At 38.4% G+C, this 20,698-nt stretch overlaps 2 protein-coding genes across 3 annotated transcripts; one reads left to right on the top strand and one right to left on the bottom strand.

The window, feature by feature from the left end:
- Positions 1-6,752: 6,752 nt before the first annotated feature.
- LOC119072159 (protein aubergine-like) lies at positions 6,753-12,892 on the bottom strand. 2 transcript variants are annotated; one of them, XM_037177316.1, is made up of 11 exons: positions 12,748-12,892; positions 11,759-11,900; positions 11,578-11,701; positions 10,957-11,474; positions 10,520-10,871; positions 10,337-10,463; positions 10,057-10,260; positions 9,767-9,952; positions 8,959-9,702; positions 8,743-8,897; positions 6,753-7,186 (listed from the first exon to the last, which is right to left on the bottom strand). In XM_037177316.1, exons 2-11 carry the CDS (start codon positions 11,867-11,869, stop codon positions 7,071-7,073), a joined length of 2,637 nt encoding a protein of 878 aa, XP_037033211.1. In that variant the 5' UTR covers positions 11,870-11,900; positions 12,748-12,892; the 3' UTR covers positions 6,753-7,070. The 2 variants fall into 2 exon arrangements, with proteins under 2 accessions (XP_037033211.1, XP_037033212.1); XM_037177317.1 differs by having other exon boundaries at positions 6,756-7,186; positions 8,959-9,447.
- Positions 12,893-16,423: 3,531 nt separating this feature from the next.
- On the top strand, positions 16,424-19,911 carry LOC119072161 (zinc finger protein 2 homolog). The gene is made up of 9 exons (XM_037177320.1): positions 16,424-16,958; positions 17,028-17,306; positions 17,480-18,231; positions 18,295-18,550; positions 18,615-18,695; positions 18,760-18,951; positions 19,014-19,082; positions 19,148-19,420; positions 19,482-19,911. The coding sequence occupies exons 1-9, from the start codon at positions 16,848-16,850 to the stop codon at positions 19,776-19,778; spliced, it is 2,310 nt and encodes a 769-aa protein (XP_037033215.1). The 5' UTR covers positions 16,424-16,847; the 3' UTR covers positions 19,779-19,911.
- The last annotated feature ends 787 nt before the right edge of the window (positions 19,912-20,698 follow it).

Here is a 20,698-nt window from a genome sequence, read left to right on the forward strand (position 1 = left end):
ATTTAAGTGTTTTATTGCATTGTCGGTCGTTATCTTACAATTAGTCTGTATTGTTTAGAGATAGAATGACCTGAAATGAGTTTAGATTAAGGTTACTAAGGCATCTAAGTGATCCCTGTGTAGCAATGTAATCCTTAGAGACCATAATACTTAGCCAGATGGGCTGCGAGCTAAGAAACACCTACAAATTGAGTTAATTTTTAGGAAGCAAGGTGATTTGTCTACTTGTGTAAACTATACACGGAGTTAACCTAAATAAATTCTTGTCAAACGAATGAGTTTTTCCGGGTATCTTTACATCAGTTACCTCGCAAAAAAACTGATCTTATCTAACCGGCGATTCATCAATAAATATCTGCCAGTCAGCATGACTCCCAAATATCACGATGTATGGTGAAAAAACAACTTTTATCGAACAACTACAAAAATACCTTTGTTCAAGTGATTATATATGACTTTCGTGAGTATAATGGTCGGGAGATAAACAAAAATATTTTGCTTTTCATTTTGCGTATTAAATTTGGACAACAACAAATTTTGGAGAGAAGACTTGTAGATAAAGTGCTTTACGATTGTTGGTGGATTTGAAGCATACAGAGAAAAAGCTGTATTTCATGTCGAAAGATTAAGTTAAAAAATTCATGGAATATAAAGCATCGAAACCTTAACCATAACACTGTTAAACAAGAGTGATATGCCTTCTTAACACATTGATGTCGTTTCGGATGCAATATTTCGATAAATAGTTATTTAAGTTTGCGTGGTAGCTGGTAGACGGTATATTTTGGGCAATTTCACGAGTTCGCGACGTTCGAGCTACAACTCGCGAAATTGCCGAAAATATACCGTCCACCACATACGTATAATAGATAATAGATATTTCTTCTTCAAATTATAGAATCAACGATTGGCTCAATTAAATGGAATATCTGATCTCCCACAACCACTTACAGTGGAGGTGTGACTCAAGTCCTTTTACCAAAAAAAAATTGCGTCAGTTCTTTTGAAAGTTCTTCTCACGTAATTTTAGTGGATTCTCTCACGAAAAAGACTTTTTTCAGTTGTGCAGCAGTTGTGTATAAAAAACATCAAAATGAAAAATGTACTGAACACTTTTCCAACTAAGATATAAAAACAACCAAAAAGTTTCGGACATGTCGTAGAACAATTTTTTGTTAGGAATATAATTTTGCATCGTTTAAAAATAACTTGCATTCATAACCTAACTCTGTGAAGTAATTAGTGAAGTAATTTGATATCTCATATCCAGATGAGTAAAAGTATCCGAGGGCTTCAGCCCGAGGTACTTTTACTCATCGTGACACGAGACATCAGATTATTTCACGTGTAAAGTATAGCGTTTTACTTTACGAGCGAGGGAAAGGGTCTTCACTAGTGAGGGAAAGGCCATATTACCTCACTAGTAAAGTAAAATCCATTTCTTCATACAAATTTCCAAGTTTTGAAATTTAATATCTCTTAACCTTATGTGGCGTGTTATAGCTCGTTGGACTCGTATAGACGCCCAGATTATGAAAAAATGGGGATAGTGGCCTACTACTAGTAGGAGCAAAGTAGTAAAAGTCAAAAAGTTCGTGTGTATATATGTTCCTCAGTCCTTCGGAATTTTTGTTTTGTCAAATTTTTCAGTGTGAACGGACTGCGTCACGGTCCTTCACTAACGTAGGGCCATGACAGTCCTGCGGAATTTTTTTCTTCTTCAAATTTTTCAGTGTAAACGGACTTGCGTCACGGTCCTAACGTAGGGTCATGATATCACTTGAAAATTGATTTAAAGTTTGCTTGCTGTAGCATGTGCTGCGTGTTTGACCAATCAGATTTCTTTCACTTCCTTCAGACTTTCTCGAATTGTTGGAATTAGGTTGGGATACATTATTGTTACTGATTTTATACTTATCATCGTCCCAGTTTTAAGATACAATTTGACAAGCTGCATCATGTCCGGAGCGATAGCGGAGGACTTGACGCAGTCTAACTTCCAAAAAAAGAACGAAGAAATTTTTTTGAGACGCGGCAACTATATATAGGCGAGAATTTAAGTTTCTTTCCTTTGGCCTGTATCACCACAAATCCTATTCTATCTTATTCGCGCTTCAAATACGAGCAAAACGAGCTATCACTCGACTATGTAACTTTAAAATTGCCGTAGATACATCGTTTTGAAGTTGGTCATTTTGATAGAAAATGCACCAAATTAACGTTTTGCAAACAATCAAAATCTTTCAACTTTTTCTGTATGTTTCTGTCTATCTGTCTATCTGTCTATCTGTCTATCTGTCTATCTATCGACGGTCGATCTCGAAGTGGTTTCTGAATGTGGTTTTCGAGGGTCGGGAACGCGTTTTCGGCTGTAGCTTAGCTATATTGAAACCTACAGAGGCGTGCGACCCATCAAATGAAAGGTATTCGTAACACGATTCGAACAAAAAAATAATTAAAAAAATCGGGGCAGATTCGTTTGAGCTAGAGTGATTAGAGTGACCAAATTTTGAGCTACTCGAGCGTAGGATGAAAGGACTAATATTTTTTTTGGGTTATGAGAGATAGAGAATTACTTTCTTCGGCAAAGTCTCAGAGTTTTACGAGTAGAACAGAGGGTCATATGTAAAAAATGTCGAAAGTTGGAAATGGGTGGGTCAATTAGGGTTTTAGAGGTATTTCTTGAATGGTGACAGATAGAGAGTTACTTTCTTCGACAAAGTCTCAGAGTTTTACGAGTAGAACAGAGGGGCATATGTGAAAAATGTCGAAAGTTGGAAATGGGTGGGTCTGGGTCAATTAGGGTTTTAGAGGTATTTCTTGAATGGTGACAGATAGATAGTTACTTTCGTCAAATTTTCGATTTTCGTCAAATTTTCGATTTTCGTCAAATTTTCGAATTTCGTCAAATTTTCGAATTTCGTCAAATTTCGTCAAATTTTCGAATTTCGTCAAATTTCTTTAAATTTTCGAATTTCTTTAAATTTTCGAATTTCGTCAAATTTTCGAATTTCGTGAAATTTCGTCAAATTTCGTCAAATTTCGTCAAATTTTCGAATTTCGTCAAATTTCGTCAAATTTTCGAATTTCGTCAAATTTTCGAATTTCGTCAAATTTCGTCAAATTTTTGACTTTCGTTAAATTTTCGAATTTCGTCAAATTTTCGAATTTCGTCAAATTTTCGAATTTCCTCAAATTTCGTCAAATTTTCGAATTTCGTCAAATTTTCGAATTTCGTCAAATTTTCGAATTTCGTCAAATTTTCGAATTTCGTCAAATTTCGTCAAATTTCGTCAAATTTTCGAATTTCGTCAAATTTTGTAAAATTTTCGAATTTCGTCAAATTTCGTCAAATTTTCGAATTTAGTCAAATTTTCGATTTTCGTCAAATTTTCGAATTTCGTCAAATTTCGTCAAATTTTCGAATTTCGTCAAATTTCGTCAAATTTTCGAATTTCGTCAAATTTCGTCAAATTTTCGAATTTCGTCAAATTTCGTCAAATTTTCGAATTTCGTCAAATTTTAGAATTTCGTCAAATTTCGTCAAATTTTCGAATTTCGTCAAATTTTCGAATTTCGTCAAATTTTTGAATTTCGTCAAATTTTCGATTTTCGTAAAATTTTTGAATTAAAACTGTAAACTGTTATAAAAAGCAGTGTTGACTACACTTCTAAAACGACTGATATCCCAATAGAGGTGTGCACCGCCGATTTTACGCCGGCGCGCCGCCGCTGAAAAATAATAGCTCACGCCGCCGCCGCCGCCGATTGTATTTTCGTCGCGCCCAATAGAGGTGTGCACCGTCGATTTTACGCCGGCGCGCCGCCGATTTTTTGCTAATTTTTCGGCGCGCCGCCGCTGAAAAATAATAGCTCACGCCGCCGCCGCCGCCGATTGTATTTTCGTCGCGCCGAAATTTTATACGTTTAGTGCTTTCAGCCATTTTAATTAACAAGGTTTTAGCAAATGTTTATCTCTCTTAATTTATAAGTCAGTTTTCTATATGCTGCTATGTTTCTATATGCGTAGAAAGGAGTTTTTTGTTAATTTTTTTTGTTGGAACTTTGGGTTTTTCTTCTTACTTGCACTGTACGACGGTGATTTTGTTTCTGATGCTACGATAGGGTTATCTTCGAAGTAGCTTTCTATAACGTATCCTATTTCCATCAGTAGATGGCAAGTGTTTTATGCAAATTTTTAAATACTAGTCCAAAGAAAAAGTTTGCTGCTGTCTTGGGAAGGGTATCGATGGATACAACTAAGGATGATCAGATCACGCTGGCCTGGGACCGCCATCAATACCCGAGGTCGAAACAGCATTTGTATTTTCTGTATCCTCACTTAACGTGAACCCTTGGGTACGTTACTCTATTTTCTGTGCAATGGAATGGAGCGCGGCAGACGGCAGACGAAGTTTCTTTTATTGTCTGTTGATGCAGATAAGAGGAAGAAGAAAGGGAACAAAATACAGTGAATCAGTCAAAACTGGGTGAATACTACTGTAATTGTAAAGTGGCAAACTTAAGACCTTATGTGGAATTTGGGTGGAAAATGGCGCAAATCACATGTTTCAGGAATTTATAAAGTGGAAAATCTTTCCGGTTTCAAGTTTTTTCGTCAAAAGACGAGACACTGGTATCTTTGTTTTCAATTTTATGTACAAAATTTGGGAAAAAAATAATTTTGGCGTAGTCTATACTTACTACTTATAAATTTAAGTTTATCTAAATCTCTTATTTGCGAAAACCTTCTACTACGATCTCACTCCTACATCGAAGATGGACTAAAGGCAATGGGAACGGTTATTGCATAAATCAAAAGATAATAGTAGTGAGTTTGCGTAAATGACATAAATTATAAGTTGGAAATAAGAAACCTGCAGAACATCTAGTATGAAGATGTGACTTAAAATTTCCAACTTATAAGTTGACTTATAGCTTATATGTCATTTACGCAAACTCACTAATCATTCTTGGATTCATTAAATTAGATGTTTTTAAAATAATAGGTCAGTGATTGTACTAACAAAATATAAAAGGTGAGATACGTCTCAGTTGATTCCCCAGTGGTTGATACTTCAGATCGCAAGATAGTAAGAATTCAGTGTTCGGAAAAAGGATTGCGCACGCTTTTTCAAATGTTTTTGCATTATTTTCGAAAGTTTAGATTTTTTGTAAATTTATTGGCGCGCCGATCGGCGCACCGCCGCCGACTATAAATAGCTGCCGGCGCGCCACCGCCGATCCCTTACCAGTCGGCGCACCGCCGCCGACTATTTTAAGATCGGCGCACACCTCTATATCCCAACAAAAATCTCTTCGAGAAAAGTGTGACGCAGTCTTTGAAATACAATTTCTAAAATGAATGATATCGCTAGAGTTGACGCTTTCAGCTTCGTTACGCAAAAATTAAATTTTACACCCAATTAGTTCAAACAAGCTGGCTTAGGTTTTCTCATCATCTGCCAAATAATTTTTACAAAAAAAAATTTTGACTGGAAACAACCAAAATTTTACCAAAAAAATCTGCGTCGCATGTGGCAGATAAATTTTCTTGCTGGTCTGTTCCTGAACATTTGCCACTTTGCGACGCAGATTTTTTTGGTAAAATTTTGGTTGTTTCCAGTCAAAAATTTTTTTTGTAAAAATTATTTGGCAGATGATGAGAAAACCTAAGCCAGCTTGTTTGAACTAATTGGGTGTAAAATTTAATTTTTGCGTAACGAAGCTGAAAGCGTCAACTCTAGCGATATCATTCATTTTAGAAATTGTATTTCAAAGACTGCGTCACACTTTTCTCGAAGAGATTTTTGTTGGGATATCAAATGCCCAATCGAGTCGGAAAGGTCAGGCTAGGCTTAGGAGGCTACATTTAAACTCAATGTTGTTGAAACCACCCAGCCGATTTTAGTCGCTGTTGATTTGTAGTAGGATGCTGCGAAAGTAATTCATTACATGAGGTTACAATTTTGTGAGACAACCAAAATTTCAAGTCCACATGTAATGGATTATTTTCGCAGCGGGCGAATTGCTATGTAACGGCCAACTTTCGCACATGACATGTAGCAAAAACTATACATTAGACACCTTTTGCACTTGCTTCATACGAAATTACCAACTTATTAGAAGTCAGGTTTTAGAGATTTCCTGTCTGTTCCTTCATGATAAATAAATATTTTTTACAGTTGCAAAATTTGTTTGATGCACTGCCCAGTTTCAGTACTCTATTTAGAGTATGTACTAATCATGCTTGAAGCGCGTTGACTGTACCAAACATATGCTTATCGCATTAGGAATGATTAAATAATAAATTGGGATCCATGTAGGGGCTCGCTTAAAAAACTTAAAATTTCTGTTACGATGTTACCGCATTTGCTGACTACGGTAACGATGTCTGTTGTCAATTTTATCGGAGATATATAAATCGGAATCCAGGTATTATTACTGAAAACTAGTATCTGAGCCTGCTGATTTTCTTTACCATAGCCTCAAACTCTTTCAGAATTGTTAAGACAGATTATTCTAAAATGGTCAAAAGACAGGAATATTTCACGATCATTGAGAAAAACAAAATAGGATAAAAACGGAGAACTTAACGGTCTGACACTTTGTAGTAGGTTTTCCTGAGAATGTAATAAATGAATATTTTCGATGAGCTTCTGCGACCGCCCATCCGTGTCGGAATTTTTTTTTCGTAGTTTTCACTCTTATTTCGATGAGTAAGCACCAATTCAAATGAAAGTTTTTCAAAATTATTGCGTTGATACAAAAAAATTTATTTCAATTAAATGTCGTGAAGTTTTACAGTTTTTTTTGTAACATTTTTACTTGTAAAGTGTCTGTTTCAATGTATTTATGTATAATTCAAAGTCTCAATCTTCCTTTGCAGTTAGAAAAAAATAATTTTTAAAAAATAAAATAATAATTCAAAGGATTTGAGTCTTTTCTTTTCAGTTTGAAAGGTTTTCTTCCGATTCAATAAAATTGAATTAATTCAATGGACTCGGTCGTGGCCGTTATAAATGCAAAATCCAAAATAAAAAATAACAAAAAAAAAATCAATTTTCAATTTAAAGAAAATACAACTGCTTCTCAAGCAGATGCGATGGTGTTTGATGGATAAAATTACCCACCAGGAAGGCCAGCTTGTGAGCGTATTGACAAACAGCGGGTATGGCAAGCGTACCTGGAAATAACCACAAAAAAAATCAAATAATGAAAACGAGTCGCATTCACTGAATAAACGGTCTATTCTTCGTTACAGTCGGCAACTTTGAAATGAATGGCGCATTTCGCTTCAGACGATACACCCATGCAAACAATAGTGTTTTTGCGTCTTTAAATGGTTTTATCACTACCATGCAGGAGCATTTAACTATTTCATCGGTATAAAAAAGAACTTTTGTTCGTATGAGTGGATTAGCTGAACAACCGATGATCAAAATATCAGGTTTAAGGCGTTATAAATCGTAAATTAATTGCTGTTAAAATACGCCGACTGAGAATTGTATTCTCAACAAATGCGATGAATTGTAGAAGCATAAAATCAATCAAGGGAAGTGATGATCAAAAAGTATTATTTGAGAGGGAAAAAAAAAGTTTTTCACATACTGCAGCACAAGAATTTATCAGACCTTCTTGTAATACTTTGGCAAAAGCGTTATAATGAAATCGTTGTTTGTTTACCATGGGGAGAAAATAAGCACATCCAATGAGAGCTCGAGTTTAATTTTCCTATTTTATCCGAGGACAACTCAACGAAGATCTGATGATTTTAGTCATTTGAGAGAATTTGACAATTCGGGTGAGAAAAATGTTGTTTTTCTCATTGCTACCCCGCTCTCTTACGGTCAATTATATATCGAGGAAAACGTCATTTCTCATTTAAGTGGACAAAATAGTTGTTTATATAAAAAGTTGAAAAGTCGAGTTTTCGTGTAAATTTTATTGATCCAAGGCGTATCCGAGCACAATGAACACACTAAAATGTGACTTTTCATTTTTACTCCGAGGTATGTAATGCATTTTCGATGCTGAGGGTTTCGTAAGAATTATGAAAAATACCGTTCTCCAGCTGATAATGTTGGCAAGGTTATCACCATGGAGAGAGTTATTTTTAAACCAGAAAGTATTCCAACATATTGATGCGAACATGACTTTCGCATATTGTCTCATAAGATGCTAGAACTGATTTGCGAAAACCTTAGAAATGCAAATGATCCGTGTTTACTAAAGGTAAGGAACGTGTGACAAGTGTAATTAGAGCTCTCCATAAGCCCGTGCTTGTTACAAACTAATAAAATTTAATTCAAAAATCATCGGTAAAGTTCATCAGGAACTTTTTCCTCCTTGCCCAATAGTTTCATCAAGCCCGATGGGGCACGAATCTACCAACATGGCGGCTGAAGAAATTGCAATCTGTTGATGATTAATACGAATCGATTAACAGTATTTGTGGACAGGAGCAGTTTTAGTGAACGGTCAGGCTTTAGGTTCGAGAATTTAAATTGTTGAAATTCATCAAATTTATTGAAAATTCATTTCGAGAACTTTAAGAACTTCCGAGAAATTTTCACGAATTTTCGAGAATTTTCAAAAATTTCAACTCTCGAAAATTGATCCTGATGCTCTTGACACCTATTGTTTATTGGATAGGCGTTTGCACGAATACAAGGAGAACTTATTGCTTCAAGTGTCCTTCAGAAATGACTAATCGAATCAATACAATCAGAGAACACATACCCGACCAATTGTAGTAAAGATGAGTCATTTTGTATGAAAGTCTCTGCATTTGATCGGGTGTCAAAGCACTTGTCGGCGTTTCGTAGATAACGTTGTAATTGGTCGGAGAGACGGTGCCATTTCGTACAAATTGCGAGTTCAAAAAGAAGTCATATCTGCGGTTGAAAAATTAATTTTTGAAAAAAATGGTTTTTGAACGAAATCAAATGAAATCACCTTTCCGGCAGTGTAACGACATCATCAACAACTGTGCCCGGATTCGGATTGACGGCACCTCTAAAGAATCTGGTGTTGATACGTTTCGACACGACGACAAAGTGAAACTTCAACTGAGCCCCGGCGTTCGCGTAAATATCGTTGAGTCTTTCGAGCATGTTTTTCACTTCGTGTTCCAGCACGTAGTTCGTTTGTCCCTCGCCAACGCCATCGCGATAGAAAACAATACGATCCGGTAAGGCGTTGTGCTGACCTTTGAAGCAGTTCAACGCCTTGACCATATTCAAAAGAAGTTGATTACTCAATTCCTCGCCATTTGTGTGGGCCGTCACGGCCGAGAAATAATTCTGCGACACTTTCATATCCATTGTGGCTACGATGGCCCCATATGATTTTGACTTATCCTTGGCGTCGTGGCACACATCATAGCCGACGACCATTAGACCAGCTTTTGGTATTTCGACCATCCATGGTGCACCGCCAAGCTTGCTGTTAATTTGAATAACAACTTTCGTTCCGACCGACATCAATGAGCCAATATCTTTGCCCTGTTTGGGCGTGATCGTTTTGAGAACCATCACTTGCGACGGAATAACACGTTCCACACAACATTTCTTTTTGATTAGGCCATACTTGTCCGCATTGTTGTTCAGCACGATGCACATGATCAGCTGAGGCGAGTCCCGGAACGCTTGATCTAACGCGCTGGCATAGGCCTGGCCACGATCGTCGGGAATGTCGATACTGAAACGGAAGAGCAAATCAATTATCCAATAATTCCCTTTTCCGTCCATCTGAATTCACTCACATCGTTGGTTTTGCAATTTCGTATCGCATTCCAACTCCCGCTTTCTGCAAAATTCCGATGAAGTCTTCGGCTTCGCGTCGTTTACGCTGTGGCACAATTACCACCCATTTTTTCAGATGCATAGCGGTGTACATCGAAATGTTTCGGAATTCACGGGACCAATCCGCTTCTTGGTTAGTTACCGCCCTGTGTAACAGAAAACGAAAAGATTTTTTTGAGGGATGCTCACGTCTCCGTCATATAAGTCTTAGTCATTGCAAGGTCTCCTGTACTCATTCCCGGACACTTACATTTTGTTGCCTCCAAAAAGAATTTTCTCATTTGGCAACTGTCGACCGTTGACCTGAACCATATCCTTGTCCAAAACGAAATTCCACTCCTTAAAGTTGTTCACACTTTCAGTGGTATTCTGAAGACGCTGATTGAACGCATTGAGTCTCTCAACACGTGCTTTCGGCGCTAGTCTTGTATAAATCGCTACGGCCGACATAAGTCTAAAATCAAAGTCACGAATGAGAAGAAGTCCGGACCTCTATATGTGTCCGAAAATCTATGCCATTCGAAACTTACCGGTGGTCACTTCGCATATTGTCCGTCAATCCTGTAGCACGGCATAATTCCGGTATCAATAAAATGTTCTCGGTTTGTCCACCGCGAAGATCACGTTCTTTCAACTTAGAAATGAGCAACGGCTGACCTAATGACACAAAATCTTGATGAATTCGGACAAAGTGGCGGAAAATATCAATTTACCTGGATCTCGAATCGTCAATTGGTACTTGTCTCGGTAGTACTGCATAAAGGTTATATCCCCTTCGCGTGTCGCAAATGTGTCGCTCGGCGACTTATCAAAATCCACATCGTCAATGCAATAAGTCTTATTATTATAGGCCGTCAGCACCGTCATACCAAGAACAACATTTTTAAACGGATCCTTGTAGTTCGTTCGCTCATTCTGGACGCAATTCTGCAGGATATCGTACAATGTCTCAGTACGCATCACTTTGTTCGTTATTTCGGCACACAGCATGATGTCACTTTCGTGCTGGCGAATGGAAGTCAGATAGCCCGGCCACAGTTGCAGCTGATGCTGAGGTATATCAATCTGAATGGTGTCGGGAAAACAGAATAACAAATAAATAAATTTTCATCAAACTCAACTGACCAGTTCCTCGATTTTACAATTTTACCTTAGCAATTGCGTCGAAGAAGTTTCGTCCAACCAATTGGAGCTTCAACGCTTCCATGCTACGCCGCAATATCAAATTCAATATTTGCACCGAAATGGCAGTGGTCATGTCCACTCGATTGGTAAATTTGACCGTCGTCTGAATGAGATGTCCATCTCGATCGCTGGACATAAATTGGGTCGTCTCTTCTGGCAGTTTTACCGAAAGGAACAACAACGTTCCGTCGAACAAATACCCTCCAAGCACTGCTTTTTGCTCGAAGATCAACCGATTTCGCAGTCCTCGCAACTCAACCGGAGGACTGAAGTCCACACGGTATTGGTATAGCTGCCAGTCGGGCTGCTTCAACAGGCGAAAATAGTTCGTCAGTAAAGTGACTGGTTGACCGGATGTGCCTTTTTTCGACTGAACGTTTTGGGGCTTTGTTCTGATTATGTCCGTTATGAAAGTTCGTCCTCGAACAGATCCACGATCCCTCTTTGCGGCACCATTTCCACCGTTTCCACCGCTGTATCCACCTAAAAGCGTCAAAATTCATTCGGATTATTAAGAGTAAGGTGGAAAGGGAAAGACTTCCGGTAAAAGTGAAATGGATTGGGCAGTCATCATAATGCTACTTACGTGATTCAGTTGGTTGCAGCGGTTGCTGAAACTGCGGCTGTTGTTGCTGAAATTCTGGTTGCACTGGTCTGCCTCTATCGGCTGATTCCCCAACAGCTTCCGAAGGTTGCTGAGTCGATTGGGACTATGTGGACAAGAAAATGATTTCATTTTCAACAACAAAAACAAACCAGAAAAATACCGGTGCAGGAGCCAATGGTGTATTCGGCAATCCACGACCTCGACCAACACCAGTACGAGGCTGCGTTTCAGGTGTTGGTGGTGCTCCTTGAGTTCGTCCACGTCCTCTCATGTTATCTTGTTGTCTTGAAATTTATTTTATTCTAAAAGAAACCAACACTATGAATGACTTACAGTCAATGGATCAAGCTCAAGAAAAATAGAATTAACAGTTATTAGGCTTGCGTAAAAGGAAAACGTTAAGGGCTACAAGTTGTGTATCGCATCTGAATGTATAGCACTCCAACTTCCAAGCATCAACACAAATACAATTTGCAGAAGATCTGTTCCATCGTACTGTAAAACAAACGAGAGCTTCCACAGAGCCATAACCTTAACGCTTTTGACATCTGTGTATGACTCTTTCTTATATAGAGTGTGCCCCCATCGAGCTCAGTTAAATTAACTGGTTTGTTCCTATTCAACTGGATTTTTAAATAGAAATTTTGACATATCGAGACCAGTCGAATAATTGTTTTTTTTTCCTATCTTTTAACACTCTCCAGGAGTCTTTGTGTGTGAGTTAAAACTAACAAAAACATGCAATTTTGTATGCATAAAATAGACTCCAAATTTGACATTAACATTTGAATGTTCTTGCTTGGACCTAGAGTGCTATGCTTGAGCCCATTAGCTCAAAATATTGTTACTTCTTCTGATCATGTATAGCGATTTTAATAATTTTGACTCAAGAAAATGAAATTAAATTGACATTCTAGTCGCGCTCTATTTGTTCTTCAATGGAAATTATCTCTTCAACTTTGAATTGCGGTTAGGTTTTATGCCGCACATTGCCTTTTGTTTTCAAAAGAAGTTCGCTTTACCTATTTCACGCAAAGAGGATTCAAATCTTTGTTTTTACTTAAAATCCACATTTTTTGTATGTATTTTGATCGCTAAGGACGTGATTATTTACCATAAAAAACGAATTCGGAAAAAAATCCTACTCACCTCTCGAAAGTTGAACTGTCCTGCTTGCTGTTTAGATAACAATTAAAAGTAAAATGATGGTCGTCACACACGTGAACAAATATATCCAATCAAAAACGTGCTTGCGACAACCATACGACCGATCGATGTCGAACGTTGTTCCGTTACTTTATTTTCAAGAGCGAACGGAGCGACGTAACTCGGGTAGAAAATTAGTTATTTGCATATCTGCTTTTGGGCGACTGATTTTATGCAAATGTAATTATGTGTTGGCTGATTGGACTGGATTTGTAGAAGTAGAATAAGCCAACCATTAAATAATATGTAAATTAGATATTAACAAAACTCTATTCTCACGTATACTGCGTAATTGAGTCAGACATCACTTTATCTCAACTCAACTTGAATTCCCTTATTATGGTGAGGTACTGACAAATGTGAACTTTAGAGTCTCCGTCTGCTTCCGCTATCGCCATCTTTTAACGGGCGGAAAAGTATTTGTTAGACCCGTAGGAAGTACTGGGGTCTTATAGGTTTACGCATACGTTTGTAACACGTCGAATTGGACTCCCTGAGTAAGGGAAAACCTATTGTGGTTGTATAGAGATGCCAAATCCGCGAAAAACAAATGTCCGTCTGTCCGTCCGTCTGTGGGTTCTCTAACTTGAGTAAAACGCATCCGATTTTGATTTTTTTTCCCCGTTTGGTAATGTTAAAAGACAGGCTAAGTTTGAAGATGGGTGATTTCGGATCTACCTCTACGGAACTGGGGCCCAATAAGTGCCTAAGTGTTTTTCGACGATATCTCCAGACATTTAAGCACTACACTTGTCAGTGATACGCCAAATAAATGGTATTTACAATACCGATCGACAAAAAAAAGTTTATATAAATCGGATGACCGACTCGTGAGTTAGACCCCTTTGTGTGAACTGGGCGGCAAGGTGAGCTGGTTCTCTTGGAGTGAGCTCTTATCTGGCTACTCGGCCGTACAGTGAATGTGGAGTATTTTCTCAATATCTCGAGTAAATTTTGACCGAATATCATGCATTTTTTTTTGTTTGAAAGGTATTAACGAATGTAAAGCGTCGGTACTATTTCCGGTCTCCTAACAAATTGGCCGGCGGCCATATTGGATTTTAATAAAAGTGATATATATTGGGAAAAATGGTACTTAGAGAGTTTCTGTTAACATGGAAATAATTTGTTATGTGTGTGGGGTGTTTCAGGCATTACATATATGGACATCTATATATACCGATATACAGCTATATTGAGCTATATACAGGCATATAGAGCTATATAATAGCATATTCATCTGTGGAATGTTTATTTATAGTGAAATATAGGTAAATATAGCGGTATATAGCTGTTTAAATAGGAATTTATAAAAGTTGACTTCGTACGGGGCTGTCTATATTGCCTCCGGCAATTTATTTGTATATGATAACAAGGCAAAGAGTGGATAATGTAAGTTATTTTAAAGCGCGAATAGCTTTGCAGTAAAGAAGAGTATGAAGTAAGAGAAATAAAGAGTTTCACATTAAAGGCTTTTGATACGAATAGGTGTTTCGTACGGGTCGGCGTTAGCTATGTTTCTACAGGCACTCATGCTCTATCCATCCCCCAAAAGTTTTAGTGTCCGTAATGCATCCGTGAAAGAATGAAGACCTAGGATCAGACAACACACTTTATTCTTTAATTTTGTAAAAGGATGAAGTCTAGGATCAAGTATGGATTTCACTTTTTTTTTTCTCGAATACAGTGCTACTACTATCTCCTGGTCATTTATTTTGACATTTTACGCGACGACCGCCTCGACAGCCCCGTACGAAGTCAAATTTCATAAATTCCTATTTAAACAGCTATATACCGCTTTATTTACCTATATTTCACTATAAATAAACATTCCACAAATGAATTTGCTATTATATAGCTCTACATGCCTGTATATTGCTCAATATAGCTGTATATAGATATATATAGAAGTCCACATATGGGATTCCTAAAACCCCCCACACATAACCAAATACTTCTCTGTTAACAGAAACTCTCTAAGTACCATTTTTCACAATATATATCACTTTTAATAAAATCCAATATGGCCGCCGGCAGCCATTTTATTAGGAGACCGGAAATAGTACAGACGCTTTGCATTCGTTAATACCTTTCAAACAAAAAAAAATTCATGAAATTCGGTCAAAATTTACTCGAGATATTGACAAAATACTCCACGTTCACTGACGGCCGAGTAGCCAGATAAGAGCTCACTCCAAGAGACCTAGCTCACGCTCCGGTGAACATAATTTCATAAACTTTTTTTCCCTGATTGGTACGGTCAATACCTATCTAATAAAGCGAAAACAGACGAAATATGTTCAAATGCCTGGTTCACACTAAGGGGTCTAACTCACGAGTCGGTCCCCCGATTTACTTAAACTTTTTTTTTGTCGATCGGTATTGTAAAAACCTTTCATTTAACGTGTCACTTACAAGTGTAACGTTTCAATGTCCGGAGATATCTTCGAAAAACCGTAAAGCACTTATTGGGCCCCAGCTCGGGAGGGGTCGATCCAAAATCACTCATCTTCGAACTTAGCCTGTCTTTTGACATAACCAAACGGGAAATTTGTTTTTTCAAAATCGGATGCGTTTTACTCAAGTAATCGTGCAGACAGACGGACAGACGGACGGACTTTTTTTCGCTGATTGGCATCTCTGGACAACCACAATAGGTTTCTCCTTACTCAGGGAGTCCAATTCGACGTGTTACAAACGTATGCGTAAACCTATAAGACCCCAGTACTTCGTACGGGTCTAAAAATAGGCGTCCGTACGAGTTCAACTTGAATTTTTTCCCAGTCGAATTTTTTGTCGAACATGTATAACGACCAGTTTACTGGGATAAAACCCAAAAAAACATTCAATATCAAGACGATCAAGACTGTCTTTGTGGATCAAGAAATTATGTAGAATCTATTGAAAACGAAAATGTGATAATTCGTTAATTTTGTTAAGTGTAAGAATAATATCTTTCATATCCGACAGAGAAAAAGTGCGCGGAAGTTCACTCAAAATTTAAATTCTGAGGAGCACGAGGATAATAATAAGAGCAATCAAATAGTGTTGAAATTTATTTTTGAATTCATTTGTTCATCGGTTCATCCTGTGATTCGCCCAAAATTCAAACTCTGCAGTAAACATCACAGTATAAATTAAATCCTGATTCTTGCATTAAAGCCAGAGATCGAGAGATCTTTCTAAGTACTTGTCGGTATTTGTCTCCAAATACACCCCACCCCATATACAATCATTAAAGTTTATTTAATATAAAAAAGTTTAAAATGAAATTTTCCATGGGTAAATCCACGTATTTTGTGACAGAAATTTTTCTCTTTCACTCTCACAACATCCCCATTGTATTGTAGCGATGGCGCTCTACAATATGCATAGTCACATTTGGTAACATGAGTTACGGTATGTTTTTTCGCATCTTCTTTGGTGCGTATTCGTACATCAAAAAGAGACAAAATTTGATTTGGTAACATGACTTACGCTGGAATTTCCCACTATTTAGTGAATATTTTTAATTTTCGCGCTTTGAGTTTGAAAAAACAACCATTTATGACAGCTCTACTTGACGGAATCGATTATAGATGTCGCATCATGACGAACCGATTTCATGCATTTCATTTTTCTTAGTTTGGTCACATACATCATATACCACCATTGTTGAAAAGAAAAAGGTTCTCAATTCTCAAGTTTTTTTCACTGCTGACAACTTTTTTTGACAAAATCTTCAAAAATTAAAAGACCTTTTGCACCGATGAAATGGTAGTTTTGTGCGGTGGATTTTCGGTTAATTGATCATAGTGAATATAAACTGATCGCATAAGCAAAATGTTTGTGGCCGTGAAAATTGTGTGTTGCTATTGAGATTTTATGCCACATAATAATGGCGACGTATAAAATATCGTCTATCCTACTAAATGAGTGTTAATATTCGGAGAATAAAATTTTCATTTTTGATAAGTTGGCGATTGTTTACGTTCAGTAAATTGTAAACAAGATTTTTGTACTTTCTAATAAAGATTCCGAAAGAAATAAAATTATCACGAAAAATGACTTCAACACTGCGTACCAATTTGCTGGTCAGAAAAGTGCAAAATTGTATAGTTTGTAATGCGGAACCCACAGCCGGACAATTAACGAATGTTTTCGTCAAAGAAGAGGTAAATTTTGGTTTATTCATGTTCTCAACTGGTTCCTGTTAATCAATTTTGTCTCATATATTCGATTAGACCGCCGCTCCACTGGCATCAACTCTGTCAGCTATTCTGAGTAGAACAATCGATCAAGAGACAATTCATTCAAGTTACATCTGTAAAAATTGTCGACAATTGTGCACCGAATATGAAGCGATGCAAAACCGTTTGGCCTCTATCAAGAAAGTCATTTCGCATGATTTCAACGAAACGGCCAAACTTCTTGATCCGACCACATCCAAGGCGACCGACACCGATTTCTGTGTCATGGAAAATCTACTGCCTGAAGAGTCTTTGGATGAACAGGACGACCTGGTAATTTTCAATACAAAAATCGACCGTTTAGGGTCATTACATAGCTTGGCTCCTACACTAATATTAGTGTAGAACCCAAGGTACGTAATGACGCTGGCAAATTCAGTTGAGAGAGAAATGAGCTATGAAACTGCATGGAATTTGTCCAAATTAAGAAGAACCTTTTTCTACAGGATCCGCTAAACGAAAAACCGAATGTTGCGTCACTGAAGCAAGTAGAGGCAACGAATAGATACCGTTTGGTTTCAATAAGGAACGACGGAAATTACATCGTCAATGTGGACAGTGGAGAAGAGTTATTAGACCAAAGCATCGCTCAGGAATACTTCGACGAGAGTGATGGCAATATGGTGGAAATCAGTACGGAAATGGATGCAGACGAACTGACTGAAATATTCGAGGATCACGGATACAGTGATGAGAACAGCAGCTTACACTATCAAAATTCCATATCGGATCTATCGCAAGATGTCAAGGATGCGAACAAAATTGTCACCGGCACCGAAATGCTCGATTCCCATCTGACAAACGATGTGACCATGAAGCCGATTTTCATGCGTGAGGGTCTCAAATTTAAATGCTGCCTGTGCACCGACAACGAAACGGTGTTCGATGTACGAACCATCGCAACCCACCTGAAACGTGAGCATGACGAGAAGGTGTACATCTGTGATGTTTGCGGCCACGACTTCCGCAAACGAAGTGAATTGAGCCATCACTTGGTGGACCATGCTCCCACTGCCAGTAACGGTGAAGAGTACCAGTGCGAAGAGTGTCCGAAGAAATTCACGAACCTACGACTGTTCCGAATCCATCGACGTGGTCATTACACCATTCAGAAGTTGTGGGAATGTAAGGATTGCAACAAGAAGTACAGTTCGAAGAATTTGCTGGAGGAACACACGAATATGCACACCGGAGAGAGGTAAATTCGGACTCATTTCGACGCTGATTTTCCGATGGTTCTAATTCATCGTCTCATTTTTAGGCCGTACAAATGTACTACGTGTGGCAAAGACTTTGCCAGCAAGTACACATTGACCGCGCATATGAAAATTCATTCGGAACGTAGACGACCGTTCGAGTGTGATCAGTGCAACAAGTCATTTTTCAGTCAACAAAATCTCACCCAACATCAACGTACGCATTCCGGCATCAAGGAGTTTGTCTGTGATGTGTGCAACAAGGCATTTGGAACGGCACACAACTTGGACGTACATCGCATCGTTCACACTGGCTACAAGGTTCGTTTTCTTATTTCAATTCCGTAGCGTTCATCCGATCTAATCGCTTGTTTGTCTTCGACAGCCATTCATCTGCCGGATATGTAAGAAGGCATTCGCTCGACGAGCCGAAATCAAGGACCATGAAAGGACACACACCGGCGAGGTAAAATCAGATTGTTACAGATGTCCCTATAGTGCAGATGTGGTAATACTTCTCCTTTTTTTAGCGTCCCTATGTCTGTGAAATTTGTAATGCCAGCTTTGCGCAACGATCCAACTTAATGTCACACAAACGGGCTACGCATCTCAACGATAAACGCCATAAATGTACCACATGCGATCGCAGTTTCAAGCGTAAACGTCTGTTAGACTATCATGTAAAGGCGCAACATACCGGCGAGCGTCCTTATACGTGTGAGGTATGGATCAATTGTTACATTTACTCCCAAGCACTATGATCCAATTCTGATCAATTTCACAGATTTGCGAATCGACATTCGTCTATCCGGAACACTACAAAAAGCATCTGCGCATTCACTCTGGTGATAAGGTAAGACCTCACCACTGAATTCCATCAAATCTGTTGTCCGATCAATAAATCCGTTTCTCTTACAGCCGTACAGCTGTGAAGTATGCGGAAAGGCGTTCAACAGCCGTGATAACCGAAATGCGCATCGATTTGTGCATAGCAATAAGAAGCCGTACGAATGTTTGGTTTGCGGAGCAGGCTTTATGCGAAAGCCATTGCTCTTGGCGCATATGACATCGATGAACCACGAAAACGATCGAATTGTTTTGAATCAACCGAACATCGAACCAATGAAACCAAAAACGGAACTGGTGTTTATGTCAGACGAATACGAGGACATCGAAGAATTAACGGAAGAGGTTCGTTGGAAGCGTTAACGGGAATTTGCAAAACTTTTTCATTTTCAATTTACTTTCGCAGCGACTCGATGAAGATGATATGCTGGACACGAAAACCGAACACTTGATAATCGATGGACAAGTTCAATTCGGCGACGATGACGAGAAACCGTCCGCCATGTCAGCGACCAATTCCAATCAGAGCGATGAATTCGAAATCATTTCACCGGACCAGATTTATGTATCGGGCGGAACGGAATTTAGTAACGATGACGAATTCGTGGACAGTGATGGCGTTAAATTGGTTCGCATTCGAATAGCTGATGAGGACGGCAAAGAACAAATGGCATGGGTAAATGTTGTGTCACAGGAGGAATAGACTAATTAGGTCAAAGAAGAAAATGCTGACACGTAGCTTCAATTAAAGATAATCTGTAAGACAGCATGTAGCCGATTTCCATGGAGTGATGAAATGGGCAGACTACTCTCAATCTATATAATAAATTGTATAAGAAACAAAAAGTCCTTGCGCTCTTACGGTTTATTGTGCCGAGCTGAATGTCTTTATCACATTTACATCCACCCACATTCACATTCTGTCGAATCTTCCTTCACATCTGTAGCCATTTCTGCAGATGATGACTCGGAACCCCGAGAATCCCGGTAAGTAATCTTATGATTGCACTTAACGTTGATGAGAGCCTGATTTGCATCTTTAAAAAAATCTCCCAGGTAGGCGGCCGGTGGCAGAACCATCAGTTGATCATTTAATTTGGTTATTGCTTGCCACAGCCACAGTTATTTCGTGCTCCCATCGGTGTTATTTACCTTACCAATACCCATAAATCGTTGTGTGAATCTCGATGCAACGTACTTTATTAGGCTCATGATGTGTGATATACGGCCTGGGGCCTCGTTGCATAATCACACATCTATAGGATAATAAAGCATAGAAATGATAAGTTGGTACGTCTGTGTTCCATCTATCTCGCCACAGGCGTACCAACTTATCATTTCTCTGTAATAAGGTACTTTGCAATCGATGTCATAAATAATCATTTCGCCAGCTCCAGCTTCAGTTCGTCGCTCATATTGAACATTACCGTTCGATGTATCGGCGACGCGAGCCTAAATCATGAAAGAACCATAAAAGATAGTTTCAGAGAATGCACAAGATTCTATAGTGACGGTCCCCTATCTTACAGTCGTTTCTTTCTTCAACCTTCTTCGAGCTTCAACGACACGGTTGTTAGGTAAAGTGCACTGAAAATTTATCACTGCTTCTGTCGTTGCACTGGC

The sequence above is a fragment of the Bradysia coprophila genome (genome assembly GCF_014529535.1).
Source record: "Bradysia coprophila strain Holo2 chromosome IV unlocalized genomic scaffold, BU_Bcop_v1 contig_81, whole genome shotgun sequence".
In the NCBI taxonomy this organism is placed as follows: domain Eukaryota; kingdom Metazoa; phylum Arthropoda; class Insecta; order Diptera; family Sciaridae; genus Bradysia; species Bradysia coprophila.

Coding starts and splice junctions, on each gene's coding strand:
- LOC119072159 (XM_037177316.1), bottom strand. CDS start 11,869: ATGAGAGGACGTGGACGAACTCAAGGAGCACCACCAACACCTGAAACG. Junction 10,872..10,956: donor TCTTCGACGCAATTGCTAAG/GTAAAATTGTAA, acceptor GACACCATTCAG/ATTGATATACCTCAGCATCA. Junction 8,898..8,958: donor GTCGTTACACTGCCGGAAAG/GTGATTTCATTT, acceptor TTTCAACCGCAG/ATATGACTTCTTTTTGAACT.
- LOC119072161 (XM_037177320.1), top strand. CDS start 16,848: ATGACTTCAACACTGCGTACCAATTTGCTGGTCAGAAAAGTGCAAAAT. Junction 16,959..17,027: donor ATGTTTTCGTCAAAGAAGAG/GTAAATTTTGGT, acceptor ATATTCGATTAG/ACCGCCGCTCCACTGGCATC. Junction 18,232..18,294: donor AATATGCACACCGGAGAGAG/GTAAATTCGGAC, acceptor TCTCATTTTTAG/GCCGTACAAATGTACTACGT.